The sequence below is a fragment of the Gymnogyps californianus genome, chromosome 8 (genome assembly GCF_018139145.2).
Source record: "Gymnogyps californianus isolate 813 chromosome 8, ASM1813914v2, whole genome shotgun sequence".
NCBI classification, from domain to species: domain Eukaryota; kingdom Metazoa; phylum Chordata; class Aves; order Accipitriformes; family Cathartidae; genus Gymnogyps; species Gymnogyps californianus.
The window spans coordinates 33,364,873-33,391,688 of NC_059478.1; the positions used below are offsets into that span (position 1 = coordinate 33,364,873).

At 52.4% G+C, this 26,816-nt stretch overlaps 1 protein-coding gene across 1 annotated transcript; it reads right to left on the reverse strand.

Annotated features, from left to right (window-relative positions):
• Positions 1-73: 73 nt before the first annotated feature.
• On the reverse strand, positions 74-12,996 carry KANK4 (KN motif and ankyrin repeat domains 4). Its single transcript, XM_050901214.1, has 9 exons — positions 12,929-12,996; positions 9,533-11,476; positions 8,462-8,573; positions 6,820-7,050; positions 6,138-6,225; positions 5,512-5,731; positions 3,885-4,027; positions 2,700-2,900; positions 74-1,800 (listed from the first exon to the last, which is right to left on the reverse strand). The coding sequence occupies exons 1-9, from the start codon at positions 12,942-12,944 to the stop codon at positions 1,699-1,701; spliced, it is 3,057 nt and encodes a 1,018-aa protein (XP_050757171.1). The 5' UTR covers positions 12,945-12,996; the 3' UTR covers positions 74-1,698.
• Positions 12,997-26,816: the final 13,820 nt, after the last annotated feature.

Below are 26,816 nucleotides of genomic sequence, written 5' to 3' on the forward strand. Positions count from 1 at the left end.
GTCAGAGCATCCCTGCTGCCTCGCACCAGGAGAGCACCGCCACGACGGGGACAGGCACAGGAGCAAATGCAGGTAAAGGTTTAACTCGAGTTTATTTATACATAAAGGAGGTAACTGCATTTTGAGTTAAAAAAAAGGCAGATAGACATTTCAGATGATGAATGCTTCTGACTGAAAACATGAAGAAAGGAAAGAAAATGGAGCAGACGGCAGATTTCAGTGGAAAGCAGAGGGCAGGGGCTGTCCTCCCCTCCCTGCGGGGCAGTAAGTGTTAGCGGCGTGAGGACAGGGGCTCTCGGCAGTGGCTTTGCAATACGAGGGAAGGGGAAAAGGCAGCTCAAGAGAGACTTCAGCATGATGTGAATTGACTTACAAGCAACCAAAGTAGTCCAGGATTAACTTCCACTTAGTTACAAAAAAAAAGTAAGTAGCTAACTAGGGAGACTTGCTTTTATTGATGGCAAGTAGATCTGTTATTATGGTGGCGTACTACACACCAGCTCGACTGGCGATGGCATCCAGGTCCACCAAAGCCTACGGAGAGCGTCCGCTGGGTCCTGATGCAGCACAGCCTCATGAATCTGCATTTCCCGGTACATAGCGACTTAATGACAGTATAAAGATGTTTGGAAAAGTGGGGCCTGAGCCCACCCTCCCTCTCTGTCAACGGCAGAGGGATTTAAGAAAAAAACCCTGCCCTATGTATGATTTGAGGTGATGCTGGACCGACCCTGTGGGTGCCCCGTGGCAGGGGAGGCCCTGGCACCGGCCGACTCCAGCATCTAAATCACGGCATGGCTTTCCACAGGAGTCATTTGGGCATCTGCAAGTTGAGCACGAGGGAAAGCGGAGAGCAGATGCTCGCCCAAAAGGCATCTATCACCGAAGTTGCTCCACGAAACTCTTGGACAACATTAACGCATCCTGGGATGGCAATCTTCTCGTGAATGATCTTCTCGTGCCGTGCTCGGGATAACCCGATCCGCCCTGCTGTGCCTGAGCATCGCGTGTGCTGACGCACGGTGCATGTCAATGGCCTACGCTTCCCCGTTAGCTCAAACTTAATTAGAAAAAATAAGAGCCATATGGTAATTCCGAACACAGGCAAAACAATGTCTGTGTGTTTGGGTCTGGTATACTCAAATATTTTCCTAGAGCATTAATTTTTAATTCTTACATCAGACCCACATAAGCAAACATAAATAGGATTTTATACTTTACATAATCCATCCAGCTTGTGTTTGTTGTTACATATACTGAATAATCACTGCCTGCCACTACGCACAGAAGAGCTAATAATAAATATTAGGACACAAACTTACAAGTTAAATGAGCTACAGTTAAGTAGTCGATTAAAAGGACAACCATAATCTAAGGTTACAAAAGACTAAGTATTGCTTTTCTAATGTGCTTTTCTCCTTCGTTTTGGTCGCTCACCTGCCAGATCTATACCGGGAGGAGCATATAGGAGAGCTTGGAGTCATTTGTGGCAACGTGCATAGATTAGGGAGGTGTAAGCAGGCTTAATGAGGAGAATTAGACGCGGGGAACATATGCAGATAACTCACAGGGTTCATCCCCCTGTACGTATGGAAACCCACGATATTGGCCCTGGCCGCCGAGGCGAGCAGCGGGGCTGTTACAAGAAGGAGCTGGTTTGTTCCCCACTCCCTGTCCCGGTTTCTTCTCCCCACTCGCTCACGCAGAGAGGGACGGGCTCTGCTCGGCGTGGGCTCGCAGGAGCGCGGCGATGTCCCCGCGGGCAGCGCGCTGGGCCAGCGACAGGGCCGAGTTACCGCCCTGCGGGGAAGGAGGAGGCAAAGGCGTTACCGCCCGAATCCCTGCATCTCGCCCCGGCCACCCCCGTAATCCACCCAGCTCCATCCTCAACCGCCTCCACTTCGTGGCCCCACCACCACGAAGGGAGGCTGTTTGCAACCTGCCGGCTGGCGATGAGTTTTCCTCCGCTCTCCAGCGAGCGGATGGCCAGGGCTGCTTTGCACCCACCTATTTACCCCCCGAACCTCCTTCCCTGCACTTCTTCCCTCGTTTAAAACGAGCCGCCGTCCTGCAAACCTGCCCATGGTGTTTTGGGGCTTAACCTCAACTGCACAAAACGCATCCCGGCCAAGCCTTCCCTTGGTCCCGGTGCCGTCCCGCACGTCTCAGACAAAATTGTAGTTTAATTAGAAAATAGTTGCATAACTGTAAACGCAGGCACGTGGCCCATCGCTGCAAGCCCGCGCAGGAGGAGATTTCCGCCGGACGGCTGTGCTGCTCCCAGCCCAGCCCCATCCCCATCCCACGCATCCCCCCACAGAGGCGTCCGTTCTCAGGGGAGAGTTAATTGCTGCTAATTTCTTGGAGCCAAAGCTCTGCTGATTCTACATGTCCAGGATTTCATCTTTTTTTTTAGGTTTACACTGGGTTGGACTCTTCCCCCCGGTGCTCCTGCCCGGGCTACGGCTAGGATGCGGGATGCTGCCGCGGCCACCCCATCCACTGTGCAACAAGCACCAAAACCAGGGGTACTCTCCTAAAAGCGGTCCCCTGATTAGAAAGTGGACCGAAATTGTACTTCTTCACTTAAAAACCACCACTCAGGGATTGCTGCCTGTAAAGCATGACCCCGTGTGAGCTTTCCCTACCTGGCGGACGTGAGGTTGTGTACGGGGCCGAGCACGGCGCCGGAGCCTCACCTTGTCCGTCAGCGCGACCTGGCAGCCGGGCTGGGCCAGGAGGAGCCTGACGATGTCGGCGTTGCCCTGCCGGCAGGCCACCATCAGGGCCGTCGTCCCCTCCTCGTCCTGCAGGTTGACGTCGGCCTGGCAGGAGAGGAGGGCTCGCACCATGTCGTCCCGCTCGTGGCTGACCCCCAGCATCAGGGCGGTCTGGCCTCCCTGCAACCGCACAGGGAAAGGCTGAACACCCCTTACGCACCGGCTTCCTACAGTCCTGCTCATTCAGACTGTTGTATACAATAATAACAATGAATGTTATTATTTCCTACGTATCATAAGATTGCATATTATTATTGTATAGTACATATATAATAATAATTCATATTATTATTGCATATTGCATCTTATTGCATATTATTATTAAATAACACTGGGGATCTTCAGCAGGTATTACAAGAGATATCTGCTCACTTGCACCACGGCCGTGCGGAGGGTCTTTGCAGCAGCATGGCCAAACCGCCCGGCTCCCAGCTGCCCCCAAACGCGGGTCCCCCTAACCCTCCTTAACAGTCTAACTTAGGTCTAGACTAACTTTTACAGCTGTTTCGAAGAAGAGCTGGATGAGGGCACTGTCATCTCTGAGACCAAAATGTGTGACTCTCTGATGAAACGACTGCTCGCCAGCAAACCTGGGGATCCTGTACCCCAGGGTCCGCCCCGCACCGCTCCTCCCTGGTACCATTTCTCATTTTTTAGCTCAGAAAAATTGTTTTGCAAAATTTTCAGCCTTCTTCTAGTCTCTTCATTTTATCCAGCCCTCGCGTCCCTTCACAGGGAGCTGGTGGGTGGCCACGCTGCAATTTATCTGAGGTTGCTTTCGTAACTTTTGGGAAGCAGCAACTCCAACCCAATGTCTACGGCTGAGGCTCGGCCTGGCGCTGCACATGCAGTGTAAGGAACCCAAATTATATCCCCCCCACCCGCAAGCCAAGATCTCTACGGGGCCATGATGATGCCACAGCCTGAATTGGCATCGCACAGCGATGGCCATAAACAGGAGGCTACGAGCTCAGCAGGGGTCACTTTGCAGATGCCTTTGCCAAATAAATACCCGCTGCAGGCTGGCTGCCCTCCGGCCGTGGCACGATCCCACGCGGGGCCGTGCTGGGTTTTCAAAGAAACAGCAGAACTATGGGGACGCACCTGGGCGGCTCGCAGGTTGATGTCCCCCTCCTTCAGCAGCTTCATCACCACCTCCATGTCCTCGCCCGTCTCGGCGGCCGCCAGCGGGGTGAGCATCACCGCCGTGTAGCCGGCGCGGTTCTGCAGGTCCAGGCGGCACACGCCTGGCGGGCGATGCATCGCGGCAGGGGAAGGATTCAGCCCCGCGATGAGTTGGCCAGAGGGAATGGGAAGCAAAGAGGGAGTTACACAATGTGTGGCATCTTAAATTCCCAGAAACAGGAGTTTTCATAATTATACAGGATTGAGATTTGTATGTGTTAAACATCTAGTCTTGTGAGCACAGCATTAAACGGCCCTTGGTGCAACGCATTGCGACAGTTAATTACAATTGCTGAGGTCAACTCAGTTAACTTTGAAGACCGTAACCAAAAAAATAAAGGAGGGGGATAATTAATGCCTTGGGCACACGCCAGTTGTGGAGCTGTGGGCTGTTTGCTTCGACTCCTGCAGCAAGGGAGCAGCAGAAAGACGACCGTCACCCAACGGGCGGTGTAAATCCATCCTGGCCCCGTTTCACTCCCTTTTCACCTCAAAGAGCCTATTTCTAACTCCACCATGAGGAACGAGCCGTGTCTAACGGGTGAGGGCTTGGGTCCAGCCTTGGCCCGGGGACCTGGCCGCCTCGGGCACTCAGCGGCAGGAGGGAACAAACCGCCGCGGCTCCCTGCGCGTCTGCGGCAACAATCGGCTTATAGATGTGTATGATAATATGCCATTTCCCTAACATTTAACAGATTGTCTGGCCCATGAGAAAAGGCCAAAGTGCCTTTATTCTCTCAGAGCATGCGTGCATTTTTCTCCCGTACAAGCTCAGCTGAGATTTTTCTTTCTTTGCAACACAAGCTGAAAGTTCAATAGTTTAACATGGAATTTTTCTGCGGTGCTGGGGGGGTTGTTACACTCTCAGGCGTCTGATCGTACTGCTCCAAGCCATGATGTGGCATTTGCTGCTACAAGAAGCTGGGGGAGCCACCCCATCCCACCTGGACTAGGGCCATGAGAGACACCCCTTGGCCACAGGGACCCTGAGCCATCCCCGAAGTCAGATTGCAAAGCCCTCAAGATGTATCAGGGCCCTGAGGGCACTAATGAGCCTTAATGTCCCTGAGGAGCCTCAGCTGGGACCCCTGCCCACACCCATGGGCCCAGGGCCGACCTATGGGGGAGGATGCTGGACTTCACATCAACCATGTCTCCTGCGTGGACCTTGGCCCCATGCTTGTATCTTGGATAGACCTTGGCCCTACACTTGTCCCGTGGATGGACCTTGGCCCCACATTTGTCTCCTGGATGGACCTTGGCCCCATGCTTGTCTACCACATGGCTCCCTTGCATGTAGGTTGTAGCAGGTCCCCAGCCCCAGCTCTGTCCCATCTCCTTTTGCTCCTGACCGAACTCCCTGGGAGGACCCCGGACCTCATTCACTGTTTGCCATGTCTGGGACTGTTGATGGACCCCCGTTACCTGGCTCTGCACACCATGGTCATCCCCTGTGGGACCGTGCCCCATTGGCAAGAGCGACATAAAGTAACTTCTACACACATACCCAACAAAAGCCATGGCTGAGCAGAGTGGCTGCTCCTACCTGTGTCTAGCAGGAGCTTTGCAACTGGGAAGTTGGAGTGGGAAACGCTGTAGTGAAGAGCCGTGTTGCCGTTCCTGTCGGCCAGGTTCACCACCATCGCCAGGAGCTGGGGCTGGATGGCCCCCAGTGCCTTGAGATACGCTGCGACCACCTCCGGGCTGGAAGACTTGCGGCTCGAGACCCAGAACCACTCCTGGCAGATGGTGCTCAGGACGTGGCGCTGAAAACACCAAGGTCCCACCATTACTCCTGGGGTAGTCACCCTGCAAACCGGTCGCTGCCCCAGCTCCTCGCCCCACGCCACTTCGTCCTGTGCTCTGGCATTGCCCAGCCGCTATTTAGCTTGTGGTTTTGTGATTACTGCTATAACTTAAGGGGGAAAGGAATTTCCTGTGGTAACTCGAATGAGTAAGCAGAGAAGGCCTTCATCTTCTTTTTTTTTCCCTTTTCCTTTCTTTTTGGCTATTCTAAAACTGACTCAGAGGTCATCTCGTCCCCCTCTCCTCACAAAGCTGTCCACAGCACGGTAGGGCACAGCCTGCAACGCGGCGTCAGGATAATCTTATCCATTAAACATAACAGAGAGTGGGAACCGCGTCTGAAATGGGATTGAAAAATATCTGTACCAGATGCTTGTCGCTTGTGGTCCTGATTTCTGAGAGGTGCTTGCTGAGTAGCTGGCAGTCGGCAAGGAAATCTTCAGAGGGTTTGCATCTAAAAGGAAAATACTTTTGTAAATCCATCATGGGACAGAACTGCAGGAGGTATTGAAGCAGGAAGGAGAACATGCAGTTTAGGTCAGAATACGTTCAACACTTAAATAAGTGCTTAACTTTGTAGACACAAGTTGTCCCATTGACTTCACACAGATTTTAAGTACAAAGTTAAGCACTTAAGTAAGTGTTTAAGTCCAGAATCCCAGATCTGTATGGTCAACTTCATCTGTTACAAGAATCCTTAAAGTGGAAAAAAACAATAATCTTATTCTTGAATCTGCAAAGAACTTTACTGAGAAACTTTACATGAGAGGGGAGAAATGAGCTAATTCTCACCAAATATGACTCACTCAGTCTTTTCCACAGTCAAGCGTAGGGCCTGAATCAATCTCCACTAGATTCTGTAGTAACTCAAAAAATATTTAGCTCTTTAAAGCCTTTTCCCATGTCTACAGAGGTCAGTGGCTGCCTCTCCACCGAGCAGACGAAGCCCCGACCCCAGCCCTGTAAGAGCGACTGAATGCAGCGCCGTGCGTCCTGTGGCTGCAGAAACGTGACGGACAGCACGATCACTGTCTGGTTTTCTGGTTACCTGTCAGCCTTGCGCTGAGTGCAAGGCGCTGCTTCTGCCGATGGCTCCTGCAGGCCATCGTCCTCACATCTCTCCTGCGAGGAGGTCCCCAACGAAGCCCCCTTGCTTTCACCTCCAGCTTTCGCCTGCGTGGGCTCCAAATCATCAGCTCTTCTCTCCATCTCGCTCTCCACGTCCCCGTCCGATGGGCTGTCTTCGCAACTTGTGTCTTCGCTTGAAGTCGTCTCGTAGCTATTTGAGGACACCACATGTTATTCACTCCTTCCCCATCCGCAACCACAGGGCCTGACCAAGACTCATTGAAGACACCCACTGACTCCAATGGGCCTTGGGTGAAGCCCGGAGTGATACGCAAGTTAAAAGGTTAGAGCCGCAGCCAAACTTGGGGTTAGTCTTTTTTTGGCTTCTTAAGCCAGCAGGAGCGTGATAGAAGCAGTTAATTAGCAGCAGGCAAGGTTACTTCAGGGACTACCCGGTTGGTTTGGAGGGATGTCCATCGCACAAGCCCCAGTCTGGCCAGGCAAGGGCTGTGTGCCGCCTCCCTGCTGGGAGCTGCCGGCACGCTGATGGGGAACCGCGAGAAACACAGAAGAAACACAGACCCTGTGGCAAGGTGGGACAGGCGGCATGTCAGCAGCCTTGAGGACTGCTAGACAAAAGCTGTGTTTGCAGCTCCAGCACGGACCTGAGTCCACCATTTGAGCAGCCTCGCTAGAGAGACCTCTCTTCTGGTTGTCCAAAAGTATTAACAATAACATCTTCCACAAGACAGAACCTTTCACTCTGAGGGATCCCAAAACTTTTCTCAAACTAGTTGAGATTCCTCTGCTTGCTACAAGTTGTACCCGTTTCAGCGCCTGTTGGTAGAAGAAGCTCTACACAACAAGAGTAACACCTGACGAACCCAACAGCAGTAGCCATCAAGCTGGGACGTAGGAGAAGTGTATGTCAGCAGAAACCAGCATCCAAACTTGCACACATAGCTGTTTGCACAGCGAAGGGACAGTGCAACGTGTCCTGCCCTCTTCATGCCAGCACACGTACTCCTCAGTAGAAGATGTGCCAGTCCTGCTCCTAGAGATGCATCTACAGCACGCGTTGGTGTATCTAGTTAGCTCAAAGGCCAAAGAGCGTTAGATATTGGATACACAGGGAACTGGGTGTTGGAGCACAACCTAAAATACGTGCCTCCTTCACCTCGAGGTCATTCCTTATTTACTGAAATAGTCTTTTCTCAGTCCCTGAACCAACTCTTGTTGGCCGTCGCTCGAGCGTGGAGGCAGGTTAGTGGCAGCGTGCCCACTCAGGCAATGCCGACCTCCTCCAAAACCCACCAAAGTTAGTGGAAATCTTCCCACGGACCCAGCTGGGGTTTGGATGAAGCCCCAAAAGATGGGTGTGCAGAGAGTGTCAGTCCCCAGGGTGTCCCTCGCTGCTCTGAAACACCAACATCTTTTCTACAGGGTTACTTACAGGTTATCAGTGCTGGATTAAAGAAGGGAGAAAAGAAGCTCCATTTCAAATGGCCTTTTAATCAAGAGGTTTGGAGGGGAAAAGAGGGGAAAAAAAAGAATGACTTCTTCAGCGATACAGAGGACTTCACATGTTAAAAGGCAGTTTTATCTTCTGAATGGATGCTTACCCACCATTTACCCCAACAAACTGAAGATTCTTTTTGGTCCCATTGCCTCCTGCATGGAAACCATAACCTTTCTTTTTCATGATAGATTTAAGACTTGTGGTTGGAGAGATTTCTAGCAAAATACAAAATAATAGATTAATTAAGCAGATGTGCCATAATTATCAATGATTATTCCCAACCTCTAGCAACAAACTACAAATCATAACCGTAAGCATCTTACTTCATCTTAGGAGATTCTTTTTATGTCTTGCAAAACTACAGATGCACCTGGCCACAACCTGAACCTGCCCTGCCACCTTTAAAATACAGGTCTCAAACATCTCCAAGTGACTGGGAATATAAAGGAAGTGACTGGGAATTATATACGTGTCCTATGAATACAAGTAGGCTTTACTCTTGTAATAATGTTTTCTTTTTTATTTTTTTCAGTACTAATGTATTGGAAATCTCCTATATAAATCTCCTATAATACTATATGGATGAGTCTTTCCATCAGAGTTTGAACAGTCTCGCTACGTATTGCTTGTAAGTAATACTTCACATCGATTTGCAAGGCCCCTTCAACAGTGAACAGGCAGCCTTCAGTTTTGGATTCGTATCTTCATATAAGCTAAAATTATTTTAGATGAACAGCTGTGAGTGGGGACAGGTCTTTTCCCACCCTAGTCGCTCAGTTAGCTTGAATTGGTTTTGGTTCTGGTGAACTTCACGCTGATTTACCCCAGATAAGCATGAGTCCCATATTCTTGCAAATTGAGATGTCCAATCCAATTAAGAAAAATGGTTATTTGACGGAATAGCCACAAGCATGGCCACTTTTGGAAGCTGATCCTGTGTATAACTGAGCCACAGCTTTATCAGCTCCTACATGGTTTTGTTTGCTTCTTTTTTCAGATCACATAGCTTATGATGTGCAGAGATTTGCCTTTCTCATACATGTTTAGGAGGGGCTGTTTCTGAACTGATACTAATTATACCACCGAGCTCCACTGCATCATCCCTGCTCAACACTTAAATAAATGGGAAGAGATTTGGCCTGGACACGTTGAAACCTATGCCAATATTATTTACCCAACTGTTGATAGTGTGTGTTCGAATTCTCCTTATCCACGGGCCCTTGCGTAGAGTAGGCAGACAGCAATGAGTTTAAGGAATTAACTAATTGGTTCTGAATGGAGCTGAGCTTGGAGGCTGGCTGTTTAATAGCGCTCGCTAACTCGGGGTAGCCATGCTCCAAACACAGCCACTGCTCCTGCAAAAGCTCCTGGATTTTTTTTACGTATTGGCCGATGGGGTCAACAGCAGGGAGATCCTCGTGGTCAGGGGGACCTTCCTCTTCTAGCCCATCTCGAGGTTTATCTTCGCCAAAGCCTGCCTTGTTTTCTCCTGTGTTTGAGCCAATTCTTGTTCCTCGATAGCTTCCTGCAGTCACCGCGTGAGCAGCAAGACTCTGGGTGTTGTAGTTATTCCTGTGATTTTGATTGTCATCGCTGAGGTGCTCATCAATCTTCAGTTGGGTGAAGCACGGTGTACGAAGGCCAGCTTCAATGTCGGCTTCACCAAAATGTCCAGGTCCAGTGCAAGTGTCTGCCAGTCCCTGATCTCTCCGAGCACCCAGCTCCATCGCCTGCGCATTCATGTTGTCTGCTCTCCGGATGCTGCATCCTATGGATTTGGTGGAGACTGGGATATTTACGTTGATGCCTTTATCATGGGCTTGCTTGGCCCCAGTTACCTGCGAGAGGTCGGTGTTCACTGCAGCATCGTAGCACTGCAAAGCCCCGCTGCTCCGCCTGGACGGCGGCTTGGCCTCTTTGGTGTTTTCCCGGCACAGCTTCTCTTCCAGCTGAGCTTTGGAGCTGGCCAGTAACTTAATGCTTTTCTCTTTCTCCTTGATCTCATGATCCTGCTGCTCCAGCACTGCCCTGATCTGCTCAAGCTCTTCCTTCTTCTTGCCCAGCTGCTCCTCCAGAGCAGCAATCTGCTGCTTCAGCGCGGCAACCCCACCGGGCTCTCCAGCATCACAAGGCTGAGGACCACAGCTCTCCTTGTTCTCTCCAGCCCGGACACTCCCTTCCTCAGCTTTCTTCAGAACGTTCAGAGCGATTTCACTCACACTTAACTCCCTTTCCCCAGGGTTCGTGTTCTCCTCTGCGAGCTGGAGGGCAGCTGGTGAGGCTGGTTCACCCCCGGCCGAGGCAGAGCGACCGCCGGTGTCGGCGGCATCGCCCTCCTCGCCTCCGCTCTCCATCACCACCTGCAGCTGCACCGCCGCGGGATGCTGGCTCTGCCACGGGAGCTGCATCTGCACCAGCCCCGGGCTGCCTCCACCAGGATGCTCCTTCTGCCCCGAGGAGACATCTTGCTCCAAGCTCATCTCCCGGGAGAGATTTAATGCGACGCCGTCGGAGCCAGGTGAACGCGGCACAGGGCGAAACATACTTTCGGAGCCGCTCTGGTCGTGGCAGTGCTGGGGACGTGGCCGGAGGGGCGAGAGCACCCTCCCGTCCCCCGGCGGGGGCTGGCCGGGCAGCAGCGCAGCGGGCATGCTGGAAGCTCGCAGCAGCTGCGGCCGCCCCCGGAGCTCGCGTTCCTGCCGCCCCAGCTCCGCCTGCCGCCGCGTCTCCGCCAAAAGGGCTTTTCTCCGGTAACTCGGCTCATCGGCCACGGGAAGGGGTGCCTCGTTGGGCAGGAGGGGACGGGGGGTGTCCTCCGCCCCCAGCGATGCCTTTCGCTGGGGGAAGGAGCAGGTCGCCGTCCAGCTCTTGCTGGGAGCAGACGTGCATCCACGGGAGCCGTTTTCGGGCAGGCTAAAGTTTCGGGGCAGGGTGCTGAATTTTGGCTGCTTGGCTTTCCGGTGGATGTGAACCCTTCTGATGGTGTTCCCTTTCTCGATGTCGTCCACGTACTTCAGGAAGTCCAGGTCCAAGTGAAAGCCGTACGGCGTCTCCACGGAGTAGGGGAGGCTGCGGGGCTGCTCCCTCTCCCCGTCGGGTTTGGGTGGCTGGCCATCTGCTGAAACAACCCAAAAAAAAAAAAAAAAAGAGATGATTGAATTTTGAAGACAGCAAAAAAATTAACAAAAAACATGTTTAGAGCAGGGGGAAAATGTTACTGCTTTTTTCCTCTCAGTTTCAGGCAGGCGGGGGGCTGCAGTTGGTCATTGTGGAGGCTTGTGGTGAAGCTGCACAGAGACGCAGCAACACGTGCAAAGGCCCGATCCGGTTTTCCAGAGGTGAATCAGGTAATTGTTGCACCGAGGAAGCCGAAAATTTGCTGAAATCATGGCTCTAATTGGCAATTAAGCAAACAGCAGGTTTTGCAGGCAGAGCTACGTGTCTGTAAGCATAAAAAGCTGCCCGATGTATAATAAATCCAGCTCAAAAACAGAAGGTGGAACCAATCTGTGACAATTACATTTTTCAAGGCTTTTGGTTTGGTTTTAACTTTTCAGTGGTGTAAGTAGTGCCGTGCACGCCGAGCAGGAAAATCATTGCATCGTTTCATCTGCAAACACCAGGTCACAAATTATTCCTTGAAAATGATGAATACAGCACCGGGCAGAGGCCGGACCCAGACAGCGCCAGCCGGGGCTGCTTCACACAGCCGCATCCATGCGAAACACGTGCCTCCCAAGGTGACCGGCTGCACGGCACCGAGCACAGCTTTTAATTGAGGAAAATCGCCACGAAATGCGTGACAGTGTGTTTGCCCACCCAGCCATCTCAGGCAAACGGCACGGCTCCGGCAGCGCAGCCCGAGGCTCCTGGTTTAATGCAACTTCATACAGTCAGATCCAGCCTGCAACTATTCACAGCCCCCAAATTTTGGCCTTGAGGGTCTAAACAGTTAAACCCCTGCATCACCGCTCGCTTTTCTTTATGCGGCAAGTCCCTGAAATCACAGTGGTTTGGGCTGTTTTGCACCTCTGAGCAAACAAGCTGTGCACTATGAGGACGAGGAGGAGCAGCTCGACCAGGAGGAACCAGGTTTCATGGGTGCTCCCTTTGTCTCCATCCTGGTGCAGCAGCTGCGCGGGGAGCAGGAGAATTTGGCAGGGCTTTCGGTGCCGCTCGTCACAGAGCATCGCTGAGATGCAGCCGCCTTTCTGATGGGAAGCAGCACGTGAAAGTCAGAGGCACAATAGAGGGAAAACATCATGTAGGGTAATACGGCACAAGAGCAAAGCCCAGATGGTGGGAGCAGAGGAGATCTGTCCTGCCTGCGCACCGCAGAGGACGCGAGGACAAATATGTGCTCAACTGAGAGCTGTGACCATGTTTTTGCTGTGGTTTAGGAAGTCTGCATAATACATGAACGATGCATTTTTCATCTCCTGGCCCTACCGCGTATCTATAGAAAACAGGTTATTTACAGTATTTCTGGTAAGGAAATTACTTCAGGGGTTGGTTGGGGTTTTTTTTGCAAGAAACAAATGAGCAAACAAACATCCCGTAGCCTCCGTACCATCTGTCTTCTCCATAGTGTGGTCTAATCGGGCTGTCACTTAAACATCTTCTGACAAGCTAGGGCAGATGAGTCGCTTCACCCTTGAAAAAAAGAAACAGATACTTTTAATTTTAAAAAAAAGCTCAATCATTTGAACTTAATCTCTCCTTAAAGCCTTACACCTCTTCACAGGCCACCCCCCTCTTATCTCCCATATTCTGCAGCCCGACTGTGTCTGCTAAGCACTTGCAAGCTGCTTAAATCAATAGGTCCTTTTCCAGTGGCAACAACTCATGCTTCATAGACGCATCCCAGGTAGTTGGTTCTTATAAAACATCCCCTGCATTACAGATGGTTTTGACTGCAAATGAGGAAAGATAGACATTTAGGATAATTTCTGTTGGGCTTGAGATAGATGGCACAAGGACTCTTCATTGACTCTGTAAGCTGGATATATCCAACATAATATAACATCTCTGAAAACAGCAAGGGATATAAACTTTACACAGGAATGACTGGTTTGTCACCTTTTTTTTTTAATGCATAATAACCAAAGATTCAAAATTTATGTTAAATCTTATTCAAACGAAACCCATTATTTCAGAGCACATCCATACTGTTATAAAGAACCTTCACCAAATTGCACTAAAATACAGACAAATCGCTTTCATATCAGGGAAGATCTTCAGGTGGAGATCTACCACAGCCTACATCATGAACTTCACATCCAGCCTGGTCTGCATGGCCCTCCAGCACTTTCCCATCATGGGGACATGGGTGAGACCCTCCTGGAGTGTGACAGGAGATTAAGGCTGGGAACAACCAAGAAAGGTCCTGGGTGAAGCTTCTCTTCTCCATGCCCTCTAGAAAAACACAGGGAATAGACAGGCAAGGGCGAAGGAGGTTGAGGCAGTGGACATCACGGTAAGAGGCTTCCTGACTTGCATGAGAAGGACAACGTTGCTCAGAGTGAGAAGGTCTGTTTTTTAATTGCTGCTACGGGGTAAAAAGGGGGGGTTTCTTGGAGAGTAGGTTGCTTGTTTAGGATTTTCCTTCAAGTATCTAATTTGGTTCCTGGCCAGAGATGGTCCCACAGCTGCTTGGAAGTCCTCCCCTGATTCTCCAGTGCATCCCTGAGCTATGCGAGATTCTCAGTGGTAGGATCAAGCAGCGCAAAGCCTGCGCCGAGCCAGCCCCGGCTCACAGTCATCTCATTGATCAAACCATCCGAGCCTGAACTCATTTTCTGCTTGTAGTATTTTGCCTAAGTGAGGGCTTTAGCACTTGACCACGCTTCCAGAGCTCCCTATGAAGGGGCTCCAGCCCCTTTACCCCTCGCTCCGCCTGGCACCGTACTTATCCATCACCATTCTGGTTCACCTTTCTGTTTTCTCTTCCGCAGCATCCACCAGCAGAACCATCTCTCAAGACCTCTGGCTCATTCACCTTCTCAGGAGCAGCTCTGTCTTGTTGGTCTTCTCCACTCTGCAGCTTCTAAATTCTCCTTTGGTCACATAATTATTTTTGCATTGTGTAACTCATCTTTCTTCTTGTGGCAACGGTAAGATAACTGGATATACAGTACAGATAAGGATATACAGAGTATAGCAGTGCTGCTGTTATTCTCTTCTAGAAGCACTGAAATGACATGATTTAACTACAACGAAGACCAGCAGGAAAACGAAGTCAAATCCTGCTGTACTGTTATCATACGACAGATACTTTGAAAGATCAAAACCTTTTAAAGAAACAATTAGTTCTGTCAATCAGGTAGACACGTTTATTGTCAATGTATAGCCCTGATGGAAAGTCAGGAGGGTCCCAACCCAAGGAGAACATCAAAACTCTCAAAAGCGCCTCCAGGGTTGGTACCTCCTTGATGCTCGTGCGGCCGGCCGGCAACGCTGATGCCCACCCAACACCACGCGAGCTTCCGAAACACCTTGACCAGCGGCCTCCTGATGTGCTCTCCCATTAACTGCGCTGCTTCTATAAAGGGCAATTTCTTCTGTCTCCTCCTGCCAATAAACAGCACGTGCCAAAACGAACGCTAACCTCTTTCTCAAATGTTTTTTTTTTTTAATTTTGCGATTACAGTCAATTATGGAGCACTTAACAGATCCCAGCTACAGTCCAACCAGCTACACTTCACTCTTCTAGGTCGTTTATTTAGAAGGGGGGGAAAGCCAGTGAACAGGATGCTTTTTAATATCTAGATAATTACATCTAATTGGTTCATTTATGAGCTGGCTGGGTCCCAACTCTGCAGCCCAAATTGATACTAAGGCTTTTCTCTTTTGACCAATCTACTTCAAAATCACCTCGTAAAAGGATGCTGAATATACCCTACCAGCTTGCTGATGTTCTCCCGTCCCCCCCGGGGCAGCTCAGGCACAGGGCAGATGGCTTTGAGCCAAAAACCATGGCTCCTTGGACGCCACGGCTGCTCTCTGATGCCTGTCCCTAATAAAAATGAGATTAAAAAATGCAGTAATCCGCCAGAAGAAGCGTACCCGTACGCCCAGGGTCCGGCCCACAGTTCGGGGCAGGGCAGTACTTTTAGGTGGGTCTCCATCCCGCTAATACCTGTTACGCTGACCCTCTGTCGGATTCTACATTTGCGGAGTTTTCCTCTATTGAATAAAATCGAAGAACATTTATTTTCCTCTCCAGGCAGGCGACATCGCCACGTGCACAGCATCGCTGATTTTCACCTTTACTACACAGAAAGGCTGTGGGGAGGATTAATCCAGATTTGAATTACGTTGCTTTTCTCAAGGCAGGAATAAATATACACAGAAATCAAGAAGCCAAATAGGTGAGAAGGCAACAGCACAGAGTGAAGCAGTTTTATTCCCTGGGGCAGCCCATTTGCAGGGACAATGTACTGTCTTTTTAACTAGCCCTGTCTCAAACCCTGGCTCTTTACAGCCACGTTTAACCCCTCTTTTACTCTGTCCCACTTGCCAGGCAATGTAAGCGCCCGCCCGCTCCCCCATCCATCCCAGCCAGCAGAAAGGAGAGCACCATTACACCCCAGAAGATTTAAAGAACAAATTAACTCAACCACAGAGACAAATATATATGAATTTCATTCTCCCAGAGCATCTTGCTAGTAATTTTAAATTGGAAACATTTAACCCTGTGCCTATAAATAAGAAGATAATTCATCCCTGCTGAGCAGCACGTTAGCACAGTCTCATTAGCTATAAGACAACATTTTTTTGAGCTCTGCCTGTCGTGTTCTCCTGCACTGCAGCAATGGCTTTAGCACTTCGTGGTGAAAGGAAAAACCATCGTTAGAAAAGCATCTTGTCCTGTTACCTTCTCATGCTCCCACCTACAAGCCCATCAGGGAGCAGAAGCACTTGCCTCCCTCAAAAGCATCTTTTCCCGTGCCGAGAGCCAGCAGCGAAGGGTTCGGAGCAGCAAACATGCCTTTTCCAGTTGTTAAAAAGTTGGTCAGCTGAGCAGTGACCTTGCTTGGAAAGCAAATACAAGTGTAAAACAAGAAGCACAAAAGAGGGATTAATTTTCCATAAAGCAGCCCATCGCTCTCGTTATGACCTTTCCGAGGACAGTCCAAGCCCACTGTATAAAATGAGTTACTTTTCACAGCACAGTTGTCTTTTCCATAAAACACAAAATGCTAAGCGCTGCTTGGGCTGTCACCGGGCTGCCTCCCTTGTCAGGAAAGATTATTTGAAAGACAGTCAATTATTAACGATACGGTTCTTATTATACCTGATGCTGCAGGCTGCAGCCGGAGCTCGCCCTCCGCATGCTGCACCTCCCCAGCTGAACGCATTAGTTATTCTGCTGAGCGCCTCTCCCAAGGAAACGCAAGCGGCTGCCGCGATTAAAAGGCGGCATCTTCAGTAGAAGCCGCAGAAGGTCTCAACATCCGTAATTAATCCCGCCAAAGCCCCGTTCCCACGCGCGGAGCAGAAACAGCCCCTCGGCCCTTTTTACCCTTCTCCCCGCCGCTCCGGCCCCTCACGTCGTCGTGCCCATCCATCCGCCGTCCCCACGAGATGCCGAAAAGGACGCGGTGACGGCGGGAACGCGGCCGTGCGTAACCGCGGCACAGGCAAAGGATGCCTGACCCGTTGTGCCGTGCCCCGGCCGCTGCGAGAGGGGACGGGCAGCCCCTGGGCTCCTGTGGGTGCCAGTGGGACTCTCCATATAAAACGCTCCGGCCCTTTGCAGCGGGGTTATCAATGCAAACTTCAAACTGCAGGCAGGCGAAGCAGGGGACAGCTCGCAGAGCAGACCCGGTGTGATTTTGGGCAGGGTATTCGTGGCATGCAGCTCGGTGACGGGCAGAGCGCCCGTCCCAAGCCCCTGCGCTGGCATTCCCGTCGGGCATCCTGGATTGCTGCACCCCCAGGCTGGCAACAGGGGAAAAAAAAAACCACAGTCTCTGCACTGAACTTGGAACAACTTCATGCTTGCAAAGGCAGAGGGGTTCAGACACTGCCCGGCTCCCCGCAGCCCCGCAGCCGGGTTGTGAACCTCTTCCAGGGCTGGGAAAGAAAATCCTGAAAAGCAGAGGCATCCCACGGGGACCCGGGGGCTCTGTCAGGGGCTTTCACCAGGGACTCGCATCACGGAGCGGTGCCAGCACCTTTCCCATCTCTTAACAAGCAGCGCAAACCAAAATGCTCATGTTAGCAGGGAAAAACACCTTTGGTCACTCTCTGTCTGGAGAGCAGAGCTGCTGGCACTCCTCCAGGCTCACTGCGCTCATGCAACTACTACATGTAACTTTAACAGATTAAGTTTGAAGAAAAGCAGAAAAGTTTTGCCTTTGCAGGAAGCAAAACAGCCCGGATATGTAGGGAAACAGCAGCAGTTTGTCCTTGCTAGCGCTCCCCAAGGCACGGATGGGTTAACTTCTTACTCAAGGAATGAAAAATAACCCCCTCATTTCAGCAGCGGGTTTAATGCTGCCTTTCCCATTAAATGCCGCCTTTCCCACGCGGCTCCAGCATCCCACACCACACAGGGCCGTGACTCCATGTTGACAGCTTTCTGCTTTCACAAGCAAGTACTGTCCTCGGGGTTCAAAACGAACTTAAGAGCATGTTGGCTTATTTAATGTTTACTCCAAATATTGTCTGTCACATTCTTCTGGTTTAGTTACGCTTGCGCATCATTTCTGAGCGTGTTCGTAGGGGTTTGTTGCTTGTGTTCTCTATACAAAGCAGCACGACAGAAAAATATACATATTTCTATATGGCGCTGATTTTAAAGTAAGCCTGAAAGAATTGTTTCGTTTTCCCACCGGCAAGACCCAGCAGGAAGCTTTTATTTGGAGCATTTCCTTATTGCAATTACACACATAAGACCTACAGTTTTTCCCAGATTTAATCCCCATGGGCCTGAAGAAGGTCAAGTCTGTGTCCCCTTAAATAAGCTTTTAATCAGGAGCTATGAATGGACGGAGTCAAACCATGCAAATTAATTAATTATGGGCTGGTGCTTGATGGAGCTCTGACTGGCTTCTGATAGCTTCGCCCAACGGGGCCGGCGCAGGTTAGGAAATGGGGAAGGGTTTCACCTGGGCACGGCCCGAGATCGTCCCACAGGCGTGAGGACTGAGGTCACGGCCTCAAATTGCTGCTGCTTTACGTTATACACCAGCTGTCAGGGGGGGATTTGGCTTTGCAGGCTGCTCCCATGGATGACAGGAAACAGACGACCACGAAACAGCTCAAAAGCCATTCCGTCCGTCCCTGCCCGTCCCGGCCACGGCCACCGCTGCCTTCTTGGATGCTCGTAGGGCCGATGGGCGAAGCGGCTGCCTTCCTTCCTCTCCCCGAGCAGAATCGCTGCAGGAGGGCAGGTTTGGGCTTCACCCACCGCTCCCCGCTCCCCTCCGCCGCATGGACCCGTACGGACGCACGGACGGAGCTCGCCCTCAGTACCCAAAGGGTTACACCCAAACCTGCTCCATCCAGGCGGTCTGCTCGATTGCACAACAACCGGCCCAGCTATTATTGCAAGTGGACATACCAGGAATAAATATAGCCTCTCAGGGAATATTTGTTGTACGGATTTTTCAATTCTGTTTTCACTGCAAAGGAAGAAAAATAACCCGTTTCCAGTCTGCTGGGGACATCCACATGGGTGGGATCTCCGTTGTGCAGCGGTGGGCTGTGATCAGCTGCCGGCTGGCGCAGGCACAGGAAGGAGTTTTCTTCCAGGAGGAAAAAAGAAGTTTGACGACTTTGTGGGATTAAATAAATAAATAAAGGAATAAAAGCGGTTTAAAGTCCTGGTTTGCGTTGCAAGAAGGTGTCACGAGGTTTTCCAAAGTGAGAGCAAGCAGGGTTTCTGCTGTAAGAGATCTGCATCCCGGGAGCCCGGCAGCTGCCTCCCTGGGTGCATTCGGCATCGGGCATCCGTCGCTGCCAGCGGCCCCGCGCCCCACGGCATCCCTCAGAAACGGCAGCTGGGACCGGAGCGGGTGTGGGCACACGCTGGGCTGGTCCGTGCTGCCTGTTGCGGGGCAGAAGACAGCTGAGCGGACCCAAAATTAAAGTGGGGAGACCAGATGATGCCTGAGCCCCAGGAAGCCCGCTGCTATAAACCCATCGGCATCCAGAAAGGCGAGCTTGCAAGCTGGATCCATCCCAGCGCAGCGTGCACCCTGCAGCCACGCACGGCTCGGTGCTGCGCTTGCTGGGCAGGCTTCCCTCTGCGCTGGTGCTACCCGGCTGCACGTGCCGAAGTGGAGCAGGACTAGATTTGGGGATGCAAAAGCAGTCGCTGTATGGGAAGAGTGGAGGTGGCAGAGGCGGCAGGTAAAAAGGTACGACGAGAAAAGGGACGTAAATCTTTAAACCTTTCTGAAAGTGAAACGCCGCATAGTCCAGACGCCTGCTTAAAATTCATCCTCCGTCCCGGGGCCAGCGGACAGCTTTGGCACGTGGCTTATGGCAATGGGCACCCTGTGGTGCCGGCCCCAGCATTTTATCACACCCCAGGCTGAAGCTCCTTCGGCTGCTGCCTGCCTGGGGCTTCTTGAGAGGAGAGCTGGGAGCTGGGAGCAGTTTGTGAGCGCTCGAGAGGGACGAGCTCCCTCTGCAACCCACCAGCTCGTGGTTGCACCGATGGAGAGGTTCGGGCTGGCCTCCCACCCTCCGCCAGCCATCACCCTCTCTGCAAAATTACGTACACGAAGCAGTGGAGGGGGCTGGATGGGGCTGGAGCCGGGGGCTGCTCGGATGGAAAACATCCTGGAGGCGTGCGGAGCCTCACTGGTGTTCGAGAGAGCGGTGGGCTCGCGAGAAATCTGAATAATTAACCCAGCGCCACTTAATAAAGAAGACAATCCCTTTCAGCGTAAGTGTGCAACCCTTGGCGGCTGGCAGTACTTAAATAGCCATTTCAGGCATCTTTTCAAATGGCAGTAATAAAGTTGTGCGGATACTGATTTTATTAAAGCTGCTTATTGCTGTTTAATAAATGTCGTGAGCTTCCTGCCAGCATTTCCATTAGAGACGGGTCAGGAGGAGACCTGGAGGTATCAGATATCCAAACTCTCGCCCTCTTTTATGGCTCACAGGGAGGGGAAAACAATCACATTCATCCCCTCCTCTGATAACCTCTTTTCCAAGTGACCTTCAGCTCATTCCAGCCACGGTCTTATAAAAGCTTTGGTCGATTCTCATTATTTTATCCCGTGCCTTGAAAACGGTGGCATTTCCCCTAAAGTCTCCTTTCCCAGAGCCAGGCGATCAGAAAAACCACCTGAAGCCATGAATCAAAGCGCTCCACAGTCAGAAGGCAGACAAAAATCTGAAGTGCCTCATTTCTAATGTTTACTCTTTTTGCCTCAATCCCACAAGTTTGGGGAGGGAAACTAATGAAGCCTTTGGCTTCTGGTCTCTTCCAAGTTGCTGTTTTCCATCTCCTTGACCTTGGGACAGGTCAAGCTTTGCTGCCATGATACTGAATAACTTCCATGTGGTTAAAGAAGCTGGCAGCAACTTTATGACAATAGGGTTGTCCTTGGCTTGGCCAGGGCTTGGTGCATCCTTGGGGCTCCCGTGCTTATCCCACTCAAGAGCCAGGGCTTTGGCCCAAGCTGTGCTGGAAATGTCTTCCATTTCCTAAGGAAAAACAGGATCCTTTGGGCATTTTCGGAAGCTGGGTGTGGAGGGGAACCATCAAACCAAGGCGCTCCTGCTTCTTGGGAAAGGATCTTCCACTTTGCTCTCGCTCGGCTCCTTGCCAAGACGCGAGATGGACAGGGCAGCGCAGGGAAGGAAGGGTGTTGTGCCGTGTCCGATCCCCTTGGTGCTTACTGAGAGATGAAACACCAGAGTCTGTGGAACTGGAAAAACCCACCCCGACACACAAACAGGGCTTCCTAAACCCACCAGCCTGAGAAATCGCCAAAAAATGCATTTATGGTTGTGAAAGCCGACTGGTGATCCGGTGTCTGTCCTGTCTGACCCCCGTAAAGGTCCCATCATCAGCACAGGTCCTCTCTTGCTGAAACTGGGATTCCCAAGTGGTTTTAGGAAAGCCCTATTCTCTGCATGCCTATTTTTGTCCTCTTGCCTGGGCAACCATTGCAGTCCCCCATGGAGACATGGGGCCATTTTATATCGATTTCTGGCCTGAGCCAACAAGACTCGGATTGATCGCATTCATGGCAGGTTTAAAAACCCCTTCAAACAGGAATATTTATTTTTCAGGCCACCTGAAACCACTCTCCACGTTGATCGGGACCGCGGAGGGGATGGACGTGCCGCCTTCCTCCTCTGCCCGTGATTTCCACGTGGATGCCGGGAGTTGGGAGCCCTGCAGCCGTGTTTCCCACCCGCTCACCCAGGTTATGGGGAAGGTTTAGGAAATGGGGGCTTTCCTCCAGTTTTTTGACCAAGCTCAGGCTGCACATTGCTGGCATATTTTCAGCTTTCTCACTTGCACCGAGACTCACGTTCAGCCCTGATGGACAGAGGAGCTGGCTGCAATGATGAATTTAAGATAATCACATTTGGAAGACGGGAGCCTCTGCGTGCGGGTGGGTTTTTCACCGTATTTCACATTTCTGGCTCCACCAAATTGTCCATTTTGGCAGTATATTATCGTAATAATGACAATAACTTCTTTTTCATGTGCTGCTTAAATCCTAGCATGGGCAGGATTCGAGGCTTCCCAAGGCACAGCACCGGAAACATGAATTCCACTGAGATCTAAAATAAATAGGGCTGAAGAAGGAGCTCTCTGCAGCCGGTTCCTCCCCACCACTCTCCCCTAGCACCAGCAGCGTGCGAACGTGCACGGTCGGGGATTTCTGCCCTGAGCCACCGGCTCCTTTGTGCCCCCGAGCCGGGGTCAGGGCTTTATTGACCGAAATCTGCATCTCGCTGCTCTTGAGCAAGGCAGAGTCACGTAACCCCTGTCATACAGGGCACCGAATGGAAAATACAATAACTTTCCATATTTACAAGGGCATGTAGTGCTAGGACAAGGGCTAATGGCTTTAAACTGAAAGAGGATAAATTTAGATTAGATGCAAAGAAGAAGTTCTTCACTGTGAGGGTGGTGAGGCACTGGAACAGGTTGCCCAGAGAAGTTGTGGATGCCCCATCCCTGGAAGCGTTCAAGGCCAGGTTGGATGGGGCTTTGAGCAACCTGGTCTAGTGGAAGGTGTCCCTGACCATGGCAGGGGGGTTGGAACCAGATGATCTTGAAGGTCCCTTCCAACCCAAACCATTCTATAATTCTATGATTCCTTTTTTCTCTAACAAATGGGGCCACGTTCATCCCTGGTGCTGCTCCCACAGCTTCCTTGGAAAGACCCAAGACCTGATGCGTAACACTGGGTGATAAAAATGCGACTTTCAAAATTTTTGGCGGCTGTAAAACCGCAGAGGGAGGGACCTGAATCGGCAATGAGCTTGTGAATGAGCTTGTATTCATCTAACGCCGGCCATCTCACAGAATCTCAAAACTGCTCCTGATGCGAAGGATGTTTTGAGACCAAACCTCTCCCTCCCGAAACGCGCCCACGCCGAGGGACGCAGAGGCTGTTTGACGGGCAGCAACGTCACACTCCTGACTCCTGCTTGGTGGCAAATAAACGTGGGGGGGGTTATTTCGGTTAGCTGAGGATGAAGGAAGACTTTGTGACACCGAATTGGATGGCTCCTGTGGGAACGGGACAGCCCCAGTACTGCACGAGGGGGATGATTTCTGCACTTGGAAGACAAAACCTTCTCCATAACCGGACTTTCTGGAAAGGAGCCGAACGTGGCCCTGGTCTCCCTATTCACAAGTGGTTTGGAAATGGGAGACTGACAGAGCCCACAGCAGCAACAGGCTCACCACCATCATATCTTCCAATTCCAGGATTATTTTAACGAATCCATTAACTGATCCCTCCTCAACCACAGATTCCCCGGCCAGGTGGCTGTTCATCAGGCTGGCTGTCATTTCAGCAGATATATTTATTTTTTAAGTATTACAGTCAAAGCGACAAATAATCAATCATAAACCCGAGGTTATGGGCTCCCTCCTCTCATTTACCATTTCAGGAATTATTTAAGAGATCAGCTTTTTCCATTTAGTCCATCCCAAATCAAACACAATACACTGGGAAGACTGCGAAACGGGTATGAAGGCAAATGCTGGTATTTTTTACAGTGCTCCCCTTCTCTCTGCCCGTCGCTGCGGTCGCTATCCTTACCCTGCATGTGCAATGTTTTCGGGTGCTCACCGCCTTCATTTGGGCCACGCAGCTAAAATATTTAATTTCTGGTTTAGCCTCTGGACAAAGGAAACCCTTCCTGGCTGTGTCGCATCCCATAGCAGTGAGGAAAATGAGATAACCCTGTACAGTACAGTCCCGCTTCCATCTCTGGATGGTGAACATCATACCCAGAGCATCCAGACCACGACTTCCTCCGTCCTGAACTTGGACTTGCAGTTCAAGATTATCCAACCCACTTTCTGCCATCACCCATCTTCTCATGGACCACCCAGCCTCTTCTACACAGATCTCAGGCGATGGTCTACCCCAGGGGTGGCAGCTCCCTGTTCGCGCTCACTCTGATTTCTCCCGGAGCAGAGTCAGAGCCCAGCACGTCTTTGCTTTAGGCCTGCGAGAAATCGCAATCTGAATGCCGGGAGCTGACGAAAGTGCTTGCACGGGGCACGCCTGATCCCGGTAGAGTTGGGCTGCTCAGAAATGCCCCGGCAGCGGCCGCTGCCGAGGAAAGGCGATGCTGCCTGCGAGGGAGAGGCACTGCCCATCCCTCCACTCGCCGCCAAATGCGCTGCTGGAGCGGCCCCTCTCTCGGTCCCCCCCGAGGATGCAGAAATCTGGAGCTCAGCCTGGTCCCGCTCTGCAGCCGGACCAGACCTGCGGCCAAGCCCTGAGGGATCCGCGGCTCGGGGAACCGGAGCACAAACCTCGCTAGAGACAGAAATGAGTTACGGCGCCAAGAGTTTCTGCGTCCGGATGGCTGGAAAGCCGGCAAGGAAACGGGGAGAAGCTGGAGGCAGGCGCCAGTGACCATGCTCAGCCGTGGAGGCTGGGCTGGGGCTTGTCTGAACCACATCTTCACAGCCGGGGAGGGTTTTACAGTTGGGCTTTGAGGCTAAATGCAACTCTGGCTGCTCTGGGATCCTGGTGACTTCCGCTGCATTGCCCGGGGCCTGGGGGCCCTTCCCAGCCCTCACACGGTGACATCTGGGGGTCCCACCAGGGCTCGGAGCCTTCCTGCCCTCTCCCCACTGCCCAGCCATGCTCTGTGCCTCCATCCCGCACCCAGGGGTGCACTGGAAACGCTCCTGTCCCGGGTGATTCAGGGCTGTTGCTGCCCCCAGGGCAGCCTGTGGGGCCAGGCCCCCCTCAGCACCCCCGAGCACCCCGAAGAGCACCCCCCGGAGCACCCTTCAGAGTGCTCCCAGGTATCCCCTGAGCACCCCCGGAGCACACTCTGGAGCATACCTGAGCACTTTTAGAGCATCCCCCTGAGCATCCCGCACAGCGCCCCTGGAGCACCCTTTGAGGCACCCCCCAGAGCACCCTCCAGCGCACCCCTGGAGCACCCCCAAGCACCTCCGAGCACTTCTGAAGCACCCCCGAGCATCCCCTGGCGCACCCCCGAGCATCCCCTGGCGCACCCCCCAAGCATCCCCCTAACACCCCCCCAAGTATCCCCGCACCATCCCGCCAGCACCTCCCTGGAACGCCCCTCCGGAGCCATCCCCGGGGGAAGCGGGGGGGGGGCGGGGGAGTGGCGGTCCCCCAGCTCCCCTCTCCCCCCCGCGGCTGCCGGGATCCGCTGCCCCCTCCCGGGCTCCCCCCCCCCCCCGCCCCGGCGCGGCCGTACCTGGGAGCGGCGGAGCGCGGCGGGCGCAGCGCGGCGGTACCGGCGGCCCCGCTGCCTCCTGCGGGCGGTGCCCGGGGACGCGGCGGGGCGGGGCGGGGCGGGGCGGGGAACGGAGCCCTCCCCGGGCAGCGGGACCGGGCGGGGACCCGGGACAACGGGGATGGGCTACGGGAGGGTCAGCGGGAGCCAAAAGGAGCGGCTGCCGTGGGAGGGCAGAAATCCACTTTTTTTTTGGGTGTTTGTTTGGTTTGTTTGGTTTTTTTTTTTTCTTTTCTTATGACTGCGGTGTTGTGCTGGGTCCTTCTTTTTAATGCTTTATTTATACTTTTCTAGCTCATCCTGTTTGCACAGATGCAGATCAAGAGCAGCGGGAAAGGGGGAATCTGCGGGGACGGGCCGCGGCTGCAGAACTTGTCCTGTATTTGCGCCGGCTGTTCTCCGGCTCAGCCGCTCGACGCGGCCCGGTTTACATCGCTCCTGTGTACCTTAATGCGATCGCGTGGAAAACCTAAAGAAAATGCAATCTGAGTTTTCGGTTTTGAGCCTCCTCGTGTGCCTTACCACATGTGATTTACACGCTCGTCACCTACTCAGTCGCGGCAAGTCGCTGTAATGACAGTTCTTGTCTAGGTTCTGGAGACAGGCAGACATCAGTAGTTTAGTGACCTGCCGTAATACCTTCAGCTTTAGGTGAAGCTTTTGATTTCGCTTGTCTTGAGACATAGAGGCAAACCCCAGCCCTGCTCCCGGCTGTTCCGGAGCATGGGAGAGCAGCGGCTCCAGCAATGCTGGGGGCAGCTGCGTGGCCTCCATCTGGGCTATGAACTCAGCATCCACTGGGGACGAATGAGGCCCGCTGTGATTCTCCCTTCCTTCAAATACCTTTCAAATCTAGGTGGGAAATGCTGTAAATCAGAGCCAAGTCTTCAGCCTCCCGTGGTCCCACCGACACTGCGATTTGCACCTCTTGGGTTTTCATCTCCCGGCTGAAAACCGTGGGGGGCTGTGAGCGGAGCAGCGCGGCTGCCAGAGCCCGGTTCGCATGGGTCTGTGGGTGGCCGCGGCGAGGAGGCTCCAACCATGGGAGCGTGCGGGTCTGGAGCGGGCGCCCCGAGGCACAGCTCGGTGCGGGGTCACGCCTGGGCTCAGCCCCGGGGGATCCCACATCGTAGGAGGGCATCTGAGGGTTGGGCTCCGTCCGCTACCCAACCGCCAGGCGAGACCGGAGTCCTCCTCGCAGTGCCCAGGCTCCTGGTAAAACAGGGAGGGATAAAATCTCCCGTTATCCAGCTCGGGAGTGACTGGGGCTCTGCACAGACAAGGTCGGCACCCAGCTCGGTCTGCCCTCGCTCCCATGTGAGGGGCTCGGGTGCTGAACGAGAGGAAGACATTTCCTGACGATTTTAACAACGGATCAAAGAATCAAGGGACAAGCGTGTCTTAGGGGAGCCTTCGCGCCATGAGGACAACCCCTGCCCCTGCTGCTCAGGTTATTTTGGCAGGGCCCAAAAGAGAGGGACCATGATATCAGAAAGACTTTTTTTCTG